Genomic DNA, 22038 nt, shown 5'->3' with positions numbered 1-22038 from the left:
AAGCCAATAACTGGGCAGTAGGATTTAAAAAATACTTTTATTTGATCATTTGAGATACTTTGCCTTACTATTTTTAAATGCAAATTATGAGGCTCCAGCGTGATCTGTTTTAGTGAGATATTGATGCTTAGGACCAGATTCTCAAAGATGCGTTAGTGCTTAAAAGGCATTTGGGTGCCTAATTCACTCGTAGGTCAGCTGTTCTTGAAAATGTCACATCCTAGCTCTCGGCAAGACTGGAGGTTTATATAGCAGAATTGTTGTATCAGAGTAAAATCCAGTTTAGAAATGCATATCGATGATTCGTTGTTAATAGGTACTGTGTGAGGATTGCTGTGATTATTGTAGCATAACAGCCTTGAGATTCAGAATAAGTGCAAGGACTAGATTGGCTGAGATAGGAAAGATCACATTTAGATGATAACTTTTCTTTCTCTTTTCCATTATGTTCTCGTTGTCTTTTTGAACACTATTAGTATTCTCAGTGCTGTACAGAAACATACGGGAGACTTAGGGCAGGAGCTAAGTTGACTGCAATCAAACTACGTGATAAAACAGAAAAATCAACCCAAAAATAATTTTATGCATTATATTTAAAAGAACAACATACAGAGTTAAGACTGAAATGGCCAAAATGGGAGTTTCTGACATTTTATGGATGTTCTGCATAGGTAGTGTGCCTCCAAATATTGGATGCTCCTATATACCATATGTGCTGCAATTCCTAAGCAATACAGCAGATGTTTTAGGTGATCAATTCAGAACTCACTGGCTTTGTTTAGTTCTCCTCATTCCCAATTTTATATGATGTGAATGTGCCTGTCATCACAAGTAGAGGAACAGTTCCGTATTTAAAAATCTGTGCATAATTCAAAGTTGACACAGTGGCAATACTAAAAACACTTCACAACCTAGAAAATCTCATGTTCCTCGGGGTCCAAAACACCTACTTAGGAAAAGCCATCGCCAGTAAAAATTAGCTTTGTGTGGCTTGAATCAAAACATAACTATATTTTTGAGTTTAGGTTTGTTGTACGAGGCGGATGAAAGCTGACAGTTCTGATTTCTTTCCTGATCAGAGGGATGGGTGAGCTGGTTTGTTTGCTTATTTCTTTTTAAGAAAAGTTGCATCTTATTTCTATGTAATCTCCTCAACGGCCAGCTTCTTAATGCCAACTTTTTATCTTTGGTTCTCTTAATGCTTTCTTTGCTGCTGCCCCTTACTTTGCCGGCTCCTAGTGTACAAAGTGGCTTTTCTGCCCTAAGATATTTTTTTCCCCCCAAGGAGCTTTTTAGAAACATTTAGGTTGGAAAAGACCTTTAAGATCCAACTGTAAACATTGCACTGCCAAGTCCACCACAAAACCATGTCCGCACATCTAGGCACCTTTTAAACACCTCCAGGGATGGTGACTCCACCACTTCCCTGGGCAGCCTGTTCCAATGCCTGACAAACCTTTCCGTGAAGAAATTTTTCATAATATCCGATCTAAATTGTAATCCCCAATGATTTTACTTAGTTTTCTGTGCACGTGGGCTGGAAATCTATTCACACTTCATTAAAAAGCTAATTTTAAAATATAGATTCTATTGTAATCTCTGAACCATTTTGTCTGTTTATTTGGGGATATAAAAAAACTTGAGCTCTCATATTTTTTTTTCCAATTGTAAATGAGTGTAAATATGTATCTGGTGGCTAACACAGTGGAGAGATTTCTCTTCTGGAGTGGTCTGTGGGGAATAAATGAGCGTCCTTTGCTCAGGCAAAGGCGGCTGCGATGCTGCGCCAGCTCCGGGGCTCCTCAACCTGAACCCGCAGGACCGTGGTGAAGGCAGCTACATTTCAAAAGGAAAAAAAAAATGTTCCCTGTCTTCAATGCCCAAAAGAAAAATTTAAGCTCACTGGGAACAGGAATGAATCTGACACTTAATTTTGCCACTATAAATTGGAACATTTACATTTCTGTTGGTCTTTGGAAAAAAAAAAAAATCCTGAAATATAGCTGTTTGGCACAATAGAGTTCAGGGTAAGACCAAGGATAAATTTTCCTCACATGTTTACCTATGGAAACTTTGTTCACCTTTCCTGCAACTGTGAAATTGGTTTGAAATGATGGACTGATACTTCCTCAGGAGTTACTCTTGACATACCAGAGCTCTTTTGCTAACTAAATAATATGTACTCCTTGGGGAAGCAAAGTGCTTTTCCAAACACAGTGTGTAAATGTTCCTGTTAATGTCTTAAGAATTAATTTTTAGGGCTAATATCCAATGGATGTTTGGAAACCTCTTGGATTTCTTCTAATAAATGAAGAACATAAATAAGTGCAATAGAAGCAGTTTAAACACAGAAGTGTTTTGTTTTGTTTTTCTGAAAACTGGAAGTTTCAGAGTGACTTGCAAATCGTAGATAAACATCCACATTTCAAATTATCCAGATAAACAGGTTTTCTGTGTAGCCCAAAGAACAATTGCTTCACAGTAGCTTCATGGCATAGTTACTACATTCTCAGTTAAATGTTTGTTACACGTACATGAGTAAATCTCAGGTTTTGTCTTCTGGAGACCTTATTCTGAGACACGGTCTATTTTCAGTGACTGTCTCGGCAAGGGGAACTGGGGGAACTCAGCCTTTGGTTGGACTGAACCCTGAAACAACTATACATTTGTGAGGCAAAATCAGCAGTTTCACATCAAAAAAAATTGTCTAATAGGACATTTAGTTTCCTTCTTTCTTCCAACGAAATCCCTGTGCTTCTCAAAACAGGCTTATATGTGTCAGTCACAACTCAGATTTTTCACAAGCATTTGTTCTGTGTTTTTTAACCACTATGAGGTATATATCAGATAGCAGGTCCCCAATGAATTGCTTATAGAACAACTGTAAAAGAGTCATAATTTCAAAGTTAGCAATGGGGCTAAATAAAAGAGGATTTCAGAACTCTTATCTCTGTTCAGTGTACAGGACAAATGCTGTGCCCTGTTTTATTAGTCAGGATAACCTGACACGGACTGAAGAGAGGAACAAACTAGTAATATCTGGATGGCCTCATTTTCTTACGCAGATCTCCATTTGAGGCTGCTCTCAGGCAAGCTAATTCAGCTCAGGGATTTTGATGAACCAAAGTTATATTTTCTCCTTTAATATAACGTGACATATTATATACAACATATACAGCTATCTTCAGCTGTTGTGAATAAGAGTGCCTCTGGAATGGTTTCATGGTTTAAAGCACCTGGGTGAAGGGTTTGGGCTTAAAATGCCAAACTTTAAAAGTGAGATAAAAATGCTCAAATTTGGATGTACGGAGCTAAATGCCACCTTTGTTCCAGTGGCCTCCATTTTATTGTTTTTGCTCACAATTCTGGAAACACTACTCAGAGATTAAACATGAATAGTGTACAAAGGCAGAGTGACCCTGGGCATGGCTGTAAGGAGTCTCAATGCTGCTCTGTTAGTGTTTGGGAATTCTGGTCCAGGTTGCAGCCTGAGTGGACCTTGTTCCAAGTTCCGTGGCTCAAGATGTTCAGATACAGGGATTTAGTAATGATTTTAGCATGTGCCACAGAAAACTACAAAGAATTGTTGGGTGTGTTTGGAAAGTGAGATTTTCTTTTTACCTCTGAGATAGCTTGTGCTCACTGCTGCCATTTGACTTCTCCAGACAGTGCTTTCACCGGCTGTAATTAAACATGCAGTTTTTAGAAGAATGATGATTGGGATGCTCCAAATCATTTGTTAAATGAATATGACAAGCAGTGGCCTGGTTTGGAAAAAAAAACATTGTTTTTTTGGGGGGTTTGGTTTTTTTTCTTTTGAGCAATAGAATAACAAACTACCATGATTTGTGAAAGGAAACAGATTCAAGCTGAAATTAGACGAAAAGCTCTAAATTAGATGAGACCACAATAGTTGGACATATAAATTTATATATTTGTCTATACATACTAGATTTTTAATTAACTTTTCACGATAATTTTTATCATGTTGTCTTGACTTATATACAGTAAACAAGGAAGTTTGCACAGTATGGAGGGGACAAGATTTTCAGATAAAGTAACCCTAAATTAAACATTACACACTGTTATTTCTCCTGTCCCTCTTGTCTGTCCCTATCGCAGAGAAGTCTTTGGTTGTAATGGTGCCTCAACAGCCAGGGCAGGACTTGGAGGGATGGAGTTAGTTGCCCCATTGCTGCAAAAGAAAAAATACTGATTTTGTCCAGCTGTTGTGCAAGTTTGGATATTTCTAATCTGTTGATTTACATTCCCGTAATATTAGAACTTAAAAAATGCAGATGACACTGGGATCTATCACTTCAGCTGGATGGACGAAATATGGAAAGAGAGAGGAAAAGTGAATGTGATGGGTGTGGAGGGCCAGTGAATTTAGAACTTAAGATTAAAAATTGAAATCCTCCAGTCTGGTGCATTGGAAATCAGTTCCATTGACTCCCCTCACGCCAATTTCCTTTGGCTCCTTAAAGACGTGCTGCTTTGACTAAGAAATGTGTGTACCGCCATGTTTCTGTCAGTGACAAAATGCTAGCTTGGCCATGGATAGGTGTGATAATTTTGGGGATTTCCCAGGTTTTTCTTCTCTACCTACAATACGCAGCCTATACTGGTTCCTTGTCTGTAAGTGTGGCTTGTGTATGCAGCTTTATAAACATTTACTCCTCTCTGTACAATGCAGCAGTGAACAGACACACCTTGATATATACACACCCGCATACACATACATGAATGTTTTTATTTGTTTGTGATTGTATATACGTGTACAGTGTATTTGTGTATATATGTAAAATTATACTAATGGTAAGTGCAAAACTCACTTTCAAAGCAGAATAAGGTCTGTTTTTTCCTGTTAACTGCTTGGATGCATGGAGCCGTAGGTGTGAGTCTGGCAGCTTTGGTGATGGCACAAATAGAAATCATGACAGAAGGATTTTGGAGATGATCTAGCCTGTAGATGTCATGAACACCATTTTGTAGCCATAGAGTGCTCCCAACATTTACTCTGCTTTGTGTTACACAGAAAGCCCAGCTTCTTGGGCTTACAGGGGAAAAGTCTGATTTGCTTGTAGAGCTGAAATATGCTCTGTTGAATGTTTCAGTTTCTGAGATGTTTGAATGTGAGACACCAGAAATACAAGGTACTATTGAGGCTTCCTTCTAAATAAAATGGCATCCATTATCGTTGTATATGAGTCACTTGGTTGCTTTTAAATATTGCCATCTTTGAGTGGAAAGGGAATATATTTTGAGTATTTGCAGAATGCCTTCAGCCACTAAAAACTATGATCTCGAAATTGCTGTGCTCTGTTCTGGCACAGCTCATCTGCATCTTAGGCAAAGTCCAACCCATTAAGAAAAAATAATATCTAAGATAAATGCAAACAGATAATTCACAAAAATAAATCAGACATAAAGGCAGAGAGCTCTTGGAGGAGGAAGGACTTAGGCTCTGGGGAGTCAGAAAAAATGGCAACTAGAGAAGTTGTGTTCTCTCATGCTTATTTTCACTCTGTTGCTGAATCATAGGGAGTTTTTAACATATAATTCATAAGTTCTATGTTTGAAAATGCATTTTTTTTGAAATTTTATATTCAGAAGGAATTTACTCTTGTATTGCATCTTTTACGTGTCTTCTTCCTTCTATTTGTATTGCTGTCCTTATGGTGTAAAACCACAGGAGTCCTGTTTCTTAAAAGTTTATCAAAGATGTATTTCCTTTGACTGGGCCCAGGTGTATTGGGAAGTGGATCATGCCAGTCTGTAATTCAGAGCTTTGTTTTCCAGTTAAGTGCTGAACTGAGCAGAATTCTAATATAGAGGAAGAGCCAAACCATGTGCAAACACTTGCTGCTCACCAAACAAGATGGTATTTAACTTCTTACAAAGAAGGACTTTTCTAGTGAAAATTTGTTGTGTTTCAGAAAACTTCCCAGTAACTCCCTCAGATTTTAAGGTGGTTTTTTTTCTATTTTCATAAAATAATTTTTTTTCAAAACAGCATTTTCTTTGAACCCAAGTCAGCCTCCTCATCACCAGTATGCTGGCTATTCTGTCATGATGACAGGTTGTTAAATTAAGTATTAGTTGACAAGGAGAGAGTATTACAGCTGCTACTAGCTGGTAGCTAAACAACTTGGGCCATATGTGGACATTGGAACTTAAGTCCCAATTTCAATAAATATTTAGTTAGTTAAACACAGTAAAAGAAGGTTTGGCAGAAATGATCTGCTGGCCAGTAGGTCACAACACCAAGGCCTGGTTAGAGCATTCATAGATAGATGTAAGCAGCTCAGATTCAGTCTCAGGGTCCAGATGGGGTAGAGCAGGGATGTAAACCTCTGGATTTGTGCTTCTTACTGTGTGATCACAGGCTCCTACAACTGCATACTTACTTTTAAAATTGCAGATGTTGGAGGTTAAATCTGTCTTGTCTGTTATCTAAAACAGCCCATAAATAGTGTCTAGTTAGTCAATATCCCATTACTGGTATGGGTAGATATGCTTTGTTTCTAATTAAACATTCATTGAACACTGTTCCTTACCCCCCACCCCCAACAAATGGTGGAGTCTCAAAGTTCGTAATTGCTTTCACTAATGCTGCTCCTTTCCTTCGTAAGACTTAATATAAGACAGGAATTCACAACTAGAGAATGGCTCTGCAATGCCTAAAGCGATCCACATCATGTATAGATTTTGGTTGTTAATGGCACTGTGTGGGGTCTGTGTGGTTTTCCCTGCCCTTGTTTACTCCTTTTTTCACAATAAACAAATTTCAAAGCGAAGAGTTTATTAGCTCCTGCTGCTTACTATGTACTTTAAGACATAATCCACGGTTTGTGGCATTACAGTAATCTCTACAGGCATTAAGTAATTGATGTCACAAGCACAGGCTTATAACCACAGCTCTGCAATTTACGTAATAATACACCAAACTATGAGAAACCTGCATGGTGGTTTGTTACCAAAACAAAACTCTTTAAAATGCTGAGTTAATTTGTGGAATGTGTAGATCCCAACCTCTTGCAGCATAAGTACATGCGCTTCGTTTAAAACATGCACACGACCACAGCCACCTTTTTGATAGTGGAAGAACAAAGAGGCTTGATTCCAACCTGGCTGTGGGGTCTGACCATGGAGCAGAGCAAAGGTATTGGCTATATCATCCTTTTTTTTTTCCCAGCCTTTACTGGGGCAGAAATACCAATGTTTGTGTATGTACTCCATATACTCACATACTCTAAACAGGCTGCAGAGTGACTAGAGCACTGGCTACCTGTGCATTAATTGGTCTCAGCTTTTCAGGCTCGAATTAACAAGGAAGATAGAAGCCTATGAAATTGGGAGCTCTGAGATAGGTTTGCCGGTTGAGTTCAATAAAGTGATTGGATTTGCTTGCCGTATTTTAACTCGGGTTAAAAAGAGACTGTGCTATTAAATAATCAAGCATACCCTTTTACATGCACATCTGAGAAGATGCACTGTATATGCATAGCATACATCATCAAGCCACAAAGTTGCTATGGATCTACCTTTGTGTTGCTTCACTGAGGTGCATAAGGATGCTTGTTATTTTACGGATGCAGAAAGACAGAAAACTTAAGTGGCTTTCTATCGTCATAACTCTCATTGACGAAGTTAAGGATCAGTTCATTCCAAAGCAGTTCATTCATCCTCTCCTTCCTTTCAGAGATAAAACAGTCTTAACTTTTCGTTGTGATTGTAAATATTTATAATGAACTGGCTGGCTTCTTTATAATTCGTAGTGGTTCAGTAAGAATCTGTGTTCTATATGTAAATAAGGTAACCTGTAGATAAAGGACCAGTAGATCATAGACTCATAGAATAGTTTGGTTTGGAAGCGACCCTAAAGATCATCTAGTTCCAACCCCGCTGCCATGGGTAGGGACACCTTCCACTAGACCAGGTTGCTCAAAGCCCCATCCAACCGGCCTTGAACACTCCCAGGGATGGGGCATCCACAGCTTCTCTGGGCAGCCTGTTCCAGTGCCTTACCAACCTCGTGGGAAAGATTTTCTTCCTTATCTCTAATCTAAATCTACCCCGTTTCAGTTTGAAGCCATTAGCCCTTGTCTTGTCACTACATGCCCTTGTAAACAGTCTCTCTCCAGCTTTCTTGTAGGTCCTCTTTAGGTACTGGAAGGCTGCTATAAGGTCTCCCTGGAGCCTTCTCTTCTCCAGGCGGAACAACACCAGCTCCCTCAGCCTGTCTTCACAGGAGACGTGTTCTAGCCCTCTGATCATCTTCATGGCCCAAACATACCTTGCATAGCTTTGCAATCTTTCCTTAACCTTCATTATATTTAAGTTCTTTCTAAATAGATTTTGAGCACAACAGGACTATAAGAACTGAGGAGGAGCTTATTAATAAATAATACGTTATGCACAGGTGTTGTGTTCTCGAGATAAATAGTCGAAGCCGGGAGAAGGAGAGTTCTTAGCTACTTGTTTTGACAGTGTTTCTGAAAAATATGAAAGCACCATGTACCCTTGGCACGTAGTTGTTCGGAAAGAAATACGCAGATGTCAGATATTAAGTGCAAGAATATGGGAACTGAAGGGATGAGTAAAGTAGCTTAATGGTTTGGTGCTGTCTTTCATCATTTGGACTTAGTTTTGATTCTAAACCAGAATTGAGTTACCAAATATTGCAACGATCAAATGCCTGTAGAGGTCACTGTGAAAATGGTTTAAAATGCTCATTGTAGCTCTTAGCGTGAGTGATAACATATCCCAAACCACTTTATAAATGTTCTCCCACACCTATATTTATCAATAATTGATTCCATTGAGTGGGCTTCAGCAGATGCAATTTACTAAAATCCCAGACAAGTGTCAACAAGATGACTGGTTCGTTTTATCATTATACCAGGAAACTTTAACAGCTAATCATAAAGGAAGTACAAAATGCAGGATCGTGCCTGTGATTTCAGGACGGAAAGAAAATATTATTTCTTGACATAACATGATTAAAAGAAAAAAAAAAAAGCTTTAAATCATCAAATTATCCATTTTAACCAGATTTAAATTAGTAGCTTATTGGAGTCATTACTCAAACCAAGAGTTTCTCTTTGGATATAAGTCTTGGAATCTGAAGGGAAGGAGGGTGTAAGTAGCAAAACTTGCATTTGAGAAACTAGACAGATATGAAATGCTCACTGAGTTACATTTAATTTTTCAAACACCTTCCTTTATCTAAGCATTCATTAGAAAGTTTTTCCAGATGTTGATTAGCTCTGAATATTTCTTAAACTGTCCAACAACAAACAACTAAAAGAAGGTTTACATTCCTGTATGACAGAAGCATCTGTTGCAGAGAAGCAGAATGTAGTGAGGTGCACAGCTTGTCACCCATCAGGTAGCAATGTGAAAGGATGGACACAGCCCCTTCTTGCACCTTCTCCCTCCCTGCACCTTCCCTCTCCTCCTTCCCCTCTGCTGTAAAAAAAGTGCAAAACCAAGGAGGTTTATGGTGGTGCTTGTGGGCAGCTGTGCTGTGCCACCCACGCCCTGCCAAGTTGCACACCTGGGATCTCTTTCATCTTTTTCTGAACTATTGGGTTTTTTCATGATATAATGTTAGATGATAGCTTTGAAAAGCATTGACATTACAGAGCCTGGCAATAATAAAGGCCGTAGAAATGTGAAATTCACCTCTGCAAACTCTTTGATACATACTCAGCTTTATTTTGTGGGAAGATGCACTGGTTTCAACTACTCTTATGGCAACACAGTTTAGAGAAGTGCGAATTTAGAAGTTAAAAGGGGAAGGCAGTATTAGTAACAACTGGTAGAAAAGCTTCCAGAAAAAAAAAAAAAAAAAGCAGTTGATTTCAGTTTTAAACCCTCTAAACTGCATAGTAGTTCGAAGGTGGTAGGGAGAGACACCTGTTCAAACCACATTAAAATTAGATGGAAAAGATCAATACCAGAGACCAGGCTAGGTAAAATATGTTTAGGAAGACAAAGTCTTCCTGTGGTCCCAGAGAGTCAATTCCAGCTTTGTGTGGGTGGACTATGGCAGGAGATGTCAGTGAGACAGGCAGCCTGCCTTTGGGTTCAGAGCTGCAGAAAATACTGCCCACGGAGTGAAGACAGCAAAATGGCACAAACCTAACAAGAGCTTTCCAAAGCTGAAGTTGATCTCAACTCTGGGCTTAAGAGTTTGACATAGAGGCTCAGAGCAAGGCAGGTATAGATGCCCTTGTGGTCTAGGGAAATCCCTCCAGAGCTCTGTCATCTCCTGGGACGTGGGTTCGTGGGGCTGCTGAAGGAGCTTCCAGCACAGCAGCCTCATGCGTGTGATACCAATACCTGGGTGGCTGCCACCTCCATCTCTGCTGGATGTTGGGGGCTTGGAGACGGTGTGCTGGGACAGAAGGCAGGGGTAAGGATATCTTTTGGATCCTGGCTGGAGGAGGAGCGTAGGAGTCGGAAGATGACTTTATAATTGCTTTTTTTTTATCACTCTTTCTGACTATATTGAGTTTATACTTGACACAGCTTTGGCTGGCAAGTGAGGCCCAGATACATTCAGAATTAGATATGACTAGGTTCATTCTTACATGAGAAGAAAATCATCGGTTGCTACAGAAACAGCTCCGTATCAGTCTCGTGGGGCATCTTTGCATCTGGCTTTTTTTTCCTTCTCTTTTGCTAATCTGTAGATAAGAGTCAAAGCAAGTGCAGCACATCCCACATCTATATAAAAGGTTGGAGGAACTCTACAGAGAGCAAAGTGTGAAAGAACATCTTGTAGATAAGCTAAACTTAAATGAACGAGTTAATTTACACCCCCCACACATGTTTTTTTCCAGTTTTGCAACTCTTGCTGAGTTAATTGAGGTGAAAATTAAATGACACCAGTCAGCACGTATTTTAAAGACCACCAACATCAAGGAAGAGAAATGAGGTACTCAGAAAGGGAGTTACTAAGGAAAATTTAGGAAATTATCTGAGAGGTGAGTAGGAATCTGTGCAGAGAAAATTGCATATGGCATTGGAATAGTAATCCAGGCTCACTTTCAGGCAAGTTATTTAACTTGATAAATTAAGGAATTAGTTAAAAATAAGTGTATATTATGGGTGAACAGGGACCATTCTGCACACTTCCAACCAGCTCACCAACAAGGTTTTTTTTAACTGGTTTTCTAAAATGTAATGAATTCTTGATGCTTAGTAGATTAATATTTATTGAGTGAATCAATGCTTAATTTATGAAAAATTTGCCTTCCTTGTATTTTAATATGATTTATTACTCATCAGTTCTTATTGCATTAATTAAAGATTGTGTTAATTTTATGGAAGTGAGCACAATCTGCTGCAGGTTTGCTGCAGAGCCCTAACGCGCTGGAGGGACTGTGCCTTTGGGTAGCACCATCTATAGAAAAATACACGCAATGGGAAGCTGCTATGAATCACCAATGGCCTCATCCTGCCTTTGGGCTTCCAAATAACCAGCAAAGTGAAAATGAGGATACTGCCCCTTAAGGGTAGGACAGGATTATAGCAATAGAGCTACTGTGGTGATACAAGGAGTCTTGCTATTTGCATCTTATAAATTATGGCTGATGCTGTGGAAATAGTGGAATGCCTTTTTGGCAGCGTAGATGAAATCCAGCCTTAGCGATATGGGAGACTGTCACTTCTTTTCTGACCAGGGATGATAGTCATTACACTTCAGTGCTCAGGTTGTATTATAATTCTTGGGGCAGTAGGTTGCCTGAAGATTGGGATAGTCCCGAGCATCTCTGCAGGGGCAGGTGTTTGAGAAGTGGAAAATTACTAAAGGCAGAACAAAAAAAGCCAGACATCTTGTGAAATGAGTCTTTCAAGAAATCTGTCAAAACAGGGAGAGGGTGATCATGCTGGAGGGGCAACAGCTGCAATTTGCATCATTCAGCACTAAAGGGAGAAGCGAATATATAAAGCCCCACAGCCATGATATTTCTGCTGCAATTATTTTATTAATCTTTGTGACACTTGTAATGTCTCTCTCTTTAAATTCAAATTCTGCTGCTTTTATAGCTACTCATAAGTGTGTCTTTATGTTTTGTAAAAAAATCAATCTAGTTACTAGACTGCTTGCATCCGCTGAGCCCTGGAAACGGCAGACAGCCGGCTCCTGAGATCTGAGAGCAGGCTTGAATTTCCAGAAATTGTTTGGATCCATAATTAGTGCATTTTTGCATGTTTAAATGCATGATTTTGGAATTGACTTTGCTGTTTTCTCCTCTCCAGGGCTTGGGTGAGTATGCACAAACTTCCCTTGGCGAGCTAAATTAGAGAAACCTCTTCAAGGTCCACTGAAGGTCAGAGCAGAGAATTTTTTTCTCTCTCAGTGCATCGGTCAGGCAGTAACCACCGTGCTCCAGCCCTGAGCATTTGGGTGGAGCTGATGCCAAGAACCTGGTGGCATTTCAAATCCCTTGCAGCAGTTAAAAAGATCAGTGCTGCTCCACTTGAAGTCAGAGAAATAACTTGAGCTTAAAGTTCAGCACATACACAAAGATTTCCTGGATCTGGAGTTAATTTGTTTTTTCCAAGGCCAGCTTGAAGGCAGTGGTCCAAACAAGAAAAAAGTTACGAACTGAACATCTGACTTGTAATAAGGTCATTTTATTTCCCATTTTGTTTAGCCTAATCCTACATGCTTTTGTTTTCCTGCAGTATCAACTATTTAGGTTTTTATTTAATGCTTATTTTTACCCTAGTTAATAGATTCAAGTCAGGGCTGGCAGCCAGTTGGGCTACGTGCCTTTCTATTCCAAATCTCTGCATTTTGCAGCCTTCTTTGATGCAGGATATTTATACTCCACCTTTTTTCCCAGTAGAGAAGCTTTCACAGAGTATAGGCTTTGGATATATATTTTCTGCTTTAGCTGTTCATTAGATATACAGCATTTGGAGCTCCAGTTGTGCTGAGAAATGTAAGCAAAGCTTTTGGCCCAGTGGGTGCTAAGCCGTGGTATTTCATAGCTTTGTACATATGAATCAGGATTAAGGCACAGGATCTATATAAAATTTAGCTTATTAGGAGCTGTTTCGTCTTACAGCTCCCACTGGGGAGGTGGGTCCTTTGCTTACACTCCTGTTTACTCTGTTTTGTTGCTCCTTGGGAAAGGAGTGTGGGGTGAGCAGATCCCAGCAGAGGGGGGACAGCGTTTCTCACTGGTTCTGTGGAGGTGACATGAGGCAACAGCAGGGTCTTCTGATCACTTTTACCCTGGCACACCTGGAAAAAAGCTTGGCATAGTCTGGCTTTAGTATTTTATAATAAAGCAAATGTGATCAAGCACAGGGCTAAGGTCATACTCAGAATGACTTATCAGAGTAAAGAGAACACGGAGTACCTATGAAAACAAACAGGAATGAATTTTCTCGCAAACATTATTTGTGTTGTACAAGAGTTAAGGTACTGAAGGCCAGGAAGGTTTCAGAAAACTTGTTTTAGCAGCCTTACACCCACTAAGCTTCCCAGCAGGCCACATCCACTTTTTGGCACATAGCTCAAGTATGTTCAGTGGATGATCAACTGTGTCCACACACTTTAGCCAGTGAAGCTTTACTTACAGAGAAATGATGAGTTTGGAAAGGAGTTTCATCAGTCATAATTTCCAAGGAAGGGCATTCATGGTAGGGAATACCAAGTCGATGTTTCCTCCTCAAGGACTTCCAGCTGTCACCCAGGGAATACAGTGAATGCAGTGATGAGAATTAGATTAGAAAAAAGATCAATAGGGCTGACAATAAATGAAAGTAACACAGACATTATTGAGCAAATTAGAAGAGAGAAATTAAACTGGACAGTATAATCTTCAATGCCAGCTAGACACACTGATGTTGGGCAAAGTTCGGGAGAAGACAGTAAGTTGGAAAGTGCTATGAAGAAAAGGCAGTAACACTCTGTGGGATGGGGAAAGCCCTGATGGTGATGAAAGGCTCTCAGTCCACAGAAAGGTGGAAAAGGATGATGATGGCCCAGGAGCACAGTCAGGCTGCAGAGAGGTGATGGTGGGGAGATCACCTACGACTGGAACCTCAGACCTCAGGCACACCCCACCATCACCAAGAGATTGGTGCAATAGCTTGTTGCAGGCAAAAAATATTCCTAACCTTCTCATAGTACAGGTTGGTTTGCGCTGTGAAGATTTGCAGCACTTCCAGAAACCACTCTTCTGTTTAGACTTGATTATTTGCCATAATAATTCCGTGTACTTTTCTATCTGTACATATATGCAGCGATGATCAAATCTGGCAAGCTTTTAGGTTGAGGGATATCTGGTAGTGAAGAGATCTGTGGGCTGACTGCACTGAGCATTAAAAGGAGCTTTCCTTTTATCAGTCTTGAGTTTGTCTAGATCCTCTTACATGGCTTTGAAAGGTTCACCCGAAGGCAATATAATTGTGTTTGATCACATACAGGCTATGAGTCAGTGATTGATATGAATAAAAAACTTAGAGTTTCTTGTCTTGGTTCCTTGTCTTCTTCCCTGTGGAATCAGAAATCACTTTTATAAATATATTGGTCCATCTGTGCTTCTAGCTATCCATTTCAAGTATATGATCCAAAAAAGAAATAGTAACACTTTATAAGTGCAAATAAAAACACATTAAAAGGGCTGAGCAAGGGGATTTTTTTCTTCCTCATAAAGTACATGTGGATCCCATCCAAAACAGTTACTGTGAGCCATGTAACTTGTAATTAATTCTGCTATAAATGTCAGAACACTTTGCAGGTCTAAGCTGACCCACTAAAATTAGTCACCTTTTAACAATTCTTGTTATAATTTGTTTTTCAGCAGAAACGGCGGCTTGACCTCCTGACAATAACCAGCCCCGGTAAGTGAGCTCTGCTGCATGGCGCTCTTCTCTTTTCTTAAAGAGATGGTTGTCTAAATGTGTTTTTTCCCCATCCCTGACATGCAAAATGAAAAACACTGTTCCCCAGAAAATCTTTCACATAATAACAAGTGACAGCTATATTGTGCTTGGCAAAGCCCCGGGCAGTTATCCGTTCACAGAGCTGCCTCTTCAGACCTTTACTCTATGAATTTGAGTGCTGATATTTCTTTAAGCCTCCTGGGGTTACAGTTAGCAATATGTCTGCAGGGCAGATGCCCTCGAATTCACAATGTGTGTTCAAGTATCACAGAAATACAAGTTTGACTTTCCTTGGTGGCAAACGTGAGCAGTTTGGGGAGTGCGGAGTCGGCGGCCCTCTGTGCATATGGTGGGACACAGGAGGTCCAGGCTTAGATCTGGAGAACTCCAAAGTGGGTAATGTTTAGGTAATGTTAAGGAAATGTTTAGGTAAAATTAAAATGCTATAAATTATCTGCTTCATAATGGCTTTTGTCATTCGCCTGTTGAGGAGATAAACCAAAACGTGTTATACCAGGAAAGTATTTGGCTTTTTGGCATAGAGAGTTTCGAAGGTCTCAGCGCCGTGACTGAAATGAAGGTTGTTTGAAAAGTGCTCCTCTTTGATCTCAACTCTTGAGGCTGGGTGGCTTTTAATTTATTGCTATTTTTCTGGCTCAGTTTCTTTCCATTAGATGCTACAGCAGTTTGCTGCCCACCAGCTTCAGATGTACAACGTGCTTGAATGGTGCTACCTTTTGGTTAACTTTTGCAAATTTTTAGATGTGTGTACGTATTAAGCTTTCAGTTTGGCTTTAACTGAGACTAATGAGTTCTGGCTTTAACTGGGAGTAATGTGTTAGTGAAATGAACAGGTGTTATGGGAAGTGAACAAGATGTGACACACATTTCCTTGGATAACAATTTTGCATCAATAATTGTTCTGACACTCTAAATGTAGATATCATCTGTGACATGGTTTCTCCTTCGCTAACCTTGTTAAAATAATAAGAATTAAAATAAGGAGGAGGAACACTTTGTTGGGACAGATGTTTGAGGCTATTGGCAAATGCATCACATTTTTGCATGTTCACTTTCATGCAGTTTGCAATTATGTTAATGTATGCTCAGGGCACTTGCTGATAAAAGCAACAATACAGTGTGATACAGCCATTGTCACTATTCTGACTGTAACTTCAAGGACAAACATGGCACATTTTTCATTTTTCCTATCTTCAGCATTCCATATTTCTAGAGGAAAAAGAAAAAAGTTCTCTGAAGGTCTTCATCATAACAAACACTGAGATCCTGGATAAGGGCACTGAAGTCCACAGACATATTTTTAATAAGAGAAAAAGGGGGTTGAGGACCAGAATAACTTAATATGAGACTTTTATATAAAATGAATTTGTGATACTTTCCTCATAATTTCAGAAACAGTGTTCACTGGAACAATGAAAGGGTTGACTAAGTTGAGTTTATTCATAGATGTGATCACGGTAAGTAGCTGTCACTTCAGATCTCTCAGTTTAATACAGCAGTCTACTAAATCAACACAGCAATTAGTTGGAAGGACCCAAATAGCTAAATACTAAACCAGCTTTCAGTAACTGTGTAGGTAGACATACTGCACTAAAAGAGGGGAAAAAAGCTTTCCACCACATGCAATTTTTTTCTGAAATACGAGTTTTACCTTTTGATATTTAGTCAGAAATCTATAATAATTGCCTCATAGGAAAAATACTAGTATTTGTGTCATGATTATATATCTGAGTGCCTACAGTTTTGCTTTCAGTAAAGACATTTTCAAAAGAAGCCTGATGCTGGATCAGGCCAAACTTACCTGAGAGCCTAAAGCTGAGATTTTTCAAAGAGGCTGAAAGAGTTAGGCACTTAATTCCTAGTAGGATTGGAAAATGTCAATTTGTGGATTAAAGGGTCTAGTTTTGGCCCTACAAATACAAAAATAAAATAAAATAAATCACAGTCCTGAGTCTTTTATCTGTCTTCAGAGACTGCAACTTTTAAATATTCCATTCTTTGAGTCCTAGCTATAAGATCTGACATCAACAGTCTGCTTTTACAAAGTCACGGTATCGTTTATGATGGCTGAGATCAGCCATAATCACCATCACCCCTTAATTTACTGATTCAAAGTAGGCAGTGGGCTATTTATTTGCAGCTGTTAATCTGTCGGGAATTGTTCCTGTTCTCCACCTTGCCGTGGGCAGGCAGCCTTCGCTTGTGGTGCAGGTCACTCAGCCTTATTTATAGTATGAAAATCCTCTGTCTCACAAGCAGAATCTGCCACCAAAGCCTTATTGCTTAATTGTAAGAATAGACGCAGGACTCCAAAACCAAAGGTGACCTCTGTGATTTGCGCTGCTGTCGTGACAAAAATCATCTCTTTCTTTTGTGTGTGTGTGTGTGTGTGTGTGTGTCCTGAACCTGCTTTTGTATGTTTAGTCAAGAATCCCTTGGTGATCCCTTGCAGGTATTACAACAGCTCTTCTCCATGTGCCTCTAAAAACATTTCCAAGAATTGATCAGCCGATTAATGGGATTAATTGCAAGGCAAAATAATGCCATTAATGTCAATAAAGAGCTGTTGAGACGCAAGTGCCAAAACATTCAAAAGAGAGTTTGTGGGTTCACAGAAACCTTAATGTCAACTCATGGCCATCGCACTGCTCCCCATGGCTGTGGCTTTTGCATGATTGCCCAGGGATCACCGATGGGTAGGAAGCGGTGACTGTTCCTCGTCCCTTGAATCCCCACTACTGCCGAGCCCACGCAGCGAGAGCGACCAGCCGCTGCCTTCCAAACACCCAGCAACGCACGTGGCTCTGCAGAACCTGCCTGAACAGGTGTCTGACTTTAAAAAAGCACATTTGTGTGTTAAACTGAATAGGTGTAAGTCATTAATCTGTAATCTGGATTGAGGGCACTCTGGAAAAAATGAGAGAAAAAAAAAAAAAAAGGAAGAAATGTAGAGAGTGAGAGCTGCAGCTCCAGCTACACATTTTTCATGCAACGTGCAGAGCTGACCTATTCCAGTGCCCTTAAGAAAACAGCTATAGAAAGCTCCACAATGCACCCCAAACTGGAGGAAGTCTTTGCTTTGCTGTGGGTCTCCAGAAACAGCCAGACACAAATGATGCATAAGCTTGGAGCGAGCCAGGCTCCCTCATGCTCAAATATATTCCTTTGAAGTAACTGACACCTGTGTAAAATGTGGAGGGGAGTTCACTGCTCTGCCTTACTGCTGGGTAGCTGGAGGAATGTTCCGTTAAATTTATCAATGCTCTTGCCACACTCCTTTCTTCTTGCCCCTTGACTTGTGAGTTACAATTAGACTGTAACACACTGTACAGTTTGGGGTGCTGGAGTCAGAGCTGATGTGTGCAGTGGGGTGGGCAAAAGTTGTTAAAAATTCATTAGTAGCTGGCAGCGATGTGCTGGCAGGGAGTGGGACATAATGAGGTTTAAGTTTTGGTAATTTAGATTTTCTTTAAACTTAGTTTTACCTCTGAATTTGATCCAAAACATTTCCTTAACACCTCCTATACTTGACTTTGAGTTTTAGGACAAAATCTTCAGTTTTAGGACAAATCTTAATTTGGCTTTGCTGTACAAAGGAGCTGAGGATCTGCCCTTAGTTTGTACATGGTCATGTTCTAGAAACACTTTGAATGTGCACATACAATCACATCACATTTCGTGGTAACCACTCAATACTTGCAAATAAGATACCCCTGTTTCCATAGCTTTTCCATGGAGACAAAGCTTTGTGCATCTCTTGTGTTTACGATAATAATACAGCTTTCCAATTTCTCTTCTCAGTAAGGTAAGTTCATCTCCCACTGAAGTATTTTTTAATTATTGATACCATAAATGGAAGTGTGTTGGAAACTATTGGCTTTGAAAATAGCTAACATGTGATATTATCCAGGAACCATCAGGAAAATTCTTTTGAAATTCTCTTTGATTCAGCCATCCTCAGGGCTTTATCCTTCTCTACCAGTCTCTCTACTGCCAATTTAAAATAACATTCTCTTGAAATCAGTGCTATGTCAGGAGAAATTCATCAGCACCATAGGTGCATGTTTCCCAGATGTATATAAACCTACTACATTTGGCAGCAGTAAATTGATTGCATTTAAAAAACCTGGGGTAGCTGAATATTCCGTAGTGCCCAGCTTGGCTACAGCATGGAATATAAAGTATTTTAAGTTTCTTTCAGCTCTGTTTTAGGTGAAATAAAGTGAGCGCTGACTCCTTAATTCCTGCCTTTTGCTTTACTCAGATTTTCCTCTGACCACATTAGAGTTTTACACGCAGGAACAGGGTAAAATATTCCTACTCTTTCTGGAGTGGCCCTGAGATTTGATCAGAAATGTTAATGTCTTTGTGCTCTCTGCAATATCAAAGCTCTTCACTTTTAAACAGGGAAAAAAGCTTGATTTTAAAAGTATTTATCAGACTGATCTAAGTGGTGAAATATTCTCCCCTCTTTAAGATCACCAGTGCTGCATGCTCTAAAAATGTCTCAATTTCATTAATTTGTGATACATTGCTACACTGAATTCTTTTAAGGTGGCTTTAGTTTCTGCCATACATATTTTACAGCTTTAAATTATAGATATAGGACTGTTGCCTAGTTAATTTCCTCTGGTTAGGAAAATATATCTCTACTCTCCTGGCATTGCATAAATTAATATGTGGGATTGACTATATTTTTTTAGCCGATTAAGTTTTGCATTTCTACATATTACTGCTTATGAGACCTCAAGTAAAACTACGTAAAGGAAGAAGAAGTTTTATAGTATACTTGAAAGTTTCATTTAACTATAAATTCCACCATAAGCCCCCCTACAAGACTTTTCCATTACCTTCTTGGATAGTCTGGCTATCAACTTCTTTCTAATTGAAGCATGAAAATAATATGAACTCAAAGTCATGAAGCTATATGACAGGTATTAGTAAAAATGATACAGAGTAATAAAATGTGACAGAAAGTTGTTTGCTGCTAAAATTTCGGTACTATTTTTGCTAGTCCTTATTAATTAATACTACATTGGTTTTGGTCTAAGTATGTGTCAAGGGATAGCGTCTTTTTTTAAACAGCCTGACATAATTACTGTTCACGTTCACTAGTGAAGCTTCACAAGCTATTTTATTTGGAAAGGTGGTGGACAGAAGAAATTAGTATCTCTCCAGTAACAATCAAGTCTCTTAATTTTCAGTGATGGGCAGGAGTGAAACTGTTTCTCATATCACTAAGACACTGGGTGTTAATCCACCCATTTGCCCACAATTACATTAAATAACTCAGGAAGACAGTACCTCATTGCTCAGCAAGGCAGTAGAACCCAAATGGTTTGTTTGAATTCGCAGTACAAGAATTTCTTTACCATACAAATAAAATATATGTGCTGAAGTGTCAGCTCAAAGTGAAATTCCAATGTTGTCAGTCTTAGCTGAATCCTGAAACTCCAGGATGAAGTTTGTTCTAGACTTGATGAAACTTTAGCAAGATGAACTACTAACAGAGAGCAAAGAGAAAACAGACTTTTTTTTTTTTCGTGCTGTTAGGTTACATTCGGTTGTCCTGAGGCTAATTAGGAAATTTGACTGTATCCAGTTCCTCATCTTCACTGTATCTGAAGAGCTGTAAGAATTTCCATTTGTTGTGATAAGGACAAGTAATACTGTTGCTTGTAATTACCTATTCGTGCAGATCAGAACCTCCCTAATTCTTACTTAAACCTCTCCATTTGCTGGAATAACGACTGCAGAGATGCTACGTACTCACTGAACGGTGCTGCTGTCCCCACCATCATTTCCCTGCACAGACAGACTTTGCTCAAGCTTTGTCCCAAGAGAATAAGCCCACCCTGACCCTGACCTATCCTCATCTGTCTCCCCAAACACCATCTATATCCATCTCAAATATCACAGTTTTGAGATCTATTGAAATGACACTTTTTTATCCAATAATGAAACCAGAGGTTTTTTTCCATTTAGTTGCAAAATATTTACTTTTAGTAAGACTGTTTCATCCCCACCTTTGCATTTTAAAAAAAGACCTTTTTTTTGGATACATGTAGAATAAGTGATATTTGTAAAGTCAAAATAAGACTGCAGAGAAGATACTCTAAAGGCTAATCCATTACTTTTGAAGAAAAATATAAAGCTTTTCCACAATACCTTATTATTATTCTGGGTGACCATGATGTTTCCATGCACCTTGGCATGTCCCTTTAATTGGATCCTTACACAGGAAGGTCCGGCATAGTTGCATTGAAAGCTGACATTTCTAACTAACTGACCTTTTCAGGCCCAGTGATACTCCTATAATGATTATCCTCTAGCATTGTTTGAACACAATACCACATACTTCACAGCACATAAAGAATATGTTCTTTGAGAACTATTCAAAATGCCCAATCTCAAGTTAGCAAAATGAGAAAATTGGGTGCAAACATTCATCAGAGTGTTATTGTGCAGGTATCGATTTGAATGCCCTTTCATTTCTCTGGGAAAAAGTGTTGTATTATAGAGCTCTAAATTAACTTCTGTTCTGTTTTTTTTTTCTTTTTTCCCTAGTAAGTACAAAAAGGTCAAATTCATTCATAAGGCTGAATAGATTTGCAGGATATAAGCAATAAGATAGCAATCAACCTTCAAATAACCTTTAAAGAGACAGTATCGTTTCTTATAAACAGTAATTGATCTGCTCATTAAGTCACTGCATACTCTTTGGGGCTCACCTAGGCAAAAATGTGTAAGAACCTGTGACAAAAGGATGTCAGCTAGAACAAAACAGGAATAAATCCTCATGTGGAAATATAAATATTTTACAGGTTTCGTGGGGTGTAAAGTTGATGAAAGGATTGACATTGTGATGTGAATTCCTTGACTTGACTGTTATAAGGCTGGAGTGAAAAAGACATAGAAAAGACCTCGAAGTATGAATTTGGTATTAGTGAGGATAACGATGACAGCAGGTTCATACGTGCCTGAAACCTGAATACGTCTTCACTTTCCCTTCTGAATTTTGTGGCTAATGTAGGAGAGTGAACATTGCAGTTTGCCTTTGGTCAGCATTCGTATAGGGGGATTCACATATAGAGGGAC

The 22038-nt window shown here is 39.2% G+C and overlaps 1 protein-coding gene across 1 annotated transcript in view; it reads left to right on the top strand.

Annotated features, from left to right (window-relative positions):
* Positions 1-22038, top strand: part of AGBL4 (AGBL carboxypeptidase 4) — a 922470-nt gene that overhangs the window by 468343 nt on the left and 432089 nt on the right. Inside the window, exon 6 of the mRNA XM_065655883.1 lies at positions 14838-14877. Within this exon, the coding sequence (XP_065511955.1) occupies positions 14838-14877 (40 nt within the window). The remainder of the gene's footprint in view (positions 1-14837; positions 14878-22038) is intronic.

Source organism: Caloenas nicobarica, chromosome Z (assembly GCF_036013445.1).
Source record: "Caloenas nicobarica isolate bCalNic1 chromosome Z, bCalNic1.hap1, whole genome shotgun sequence".
NCBI lineage: Eukaryota > Metazoa > Chordata > Aves > Columbiformes > Columbidae > Caloenas > Caloenas nicobarica.
Note: the sequence above shows the minus strand (reverse complement) of the source record. Positions and strands in the feature narration are given on the sequence as shown.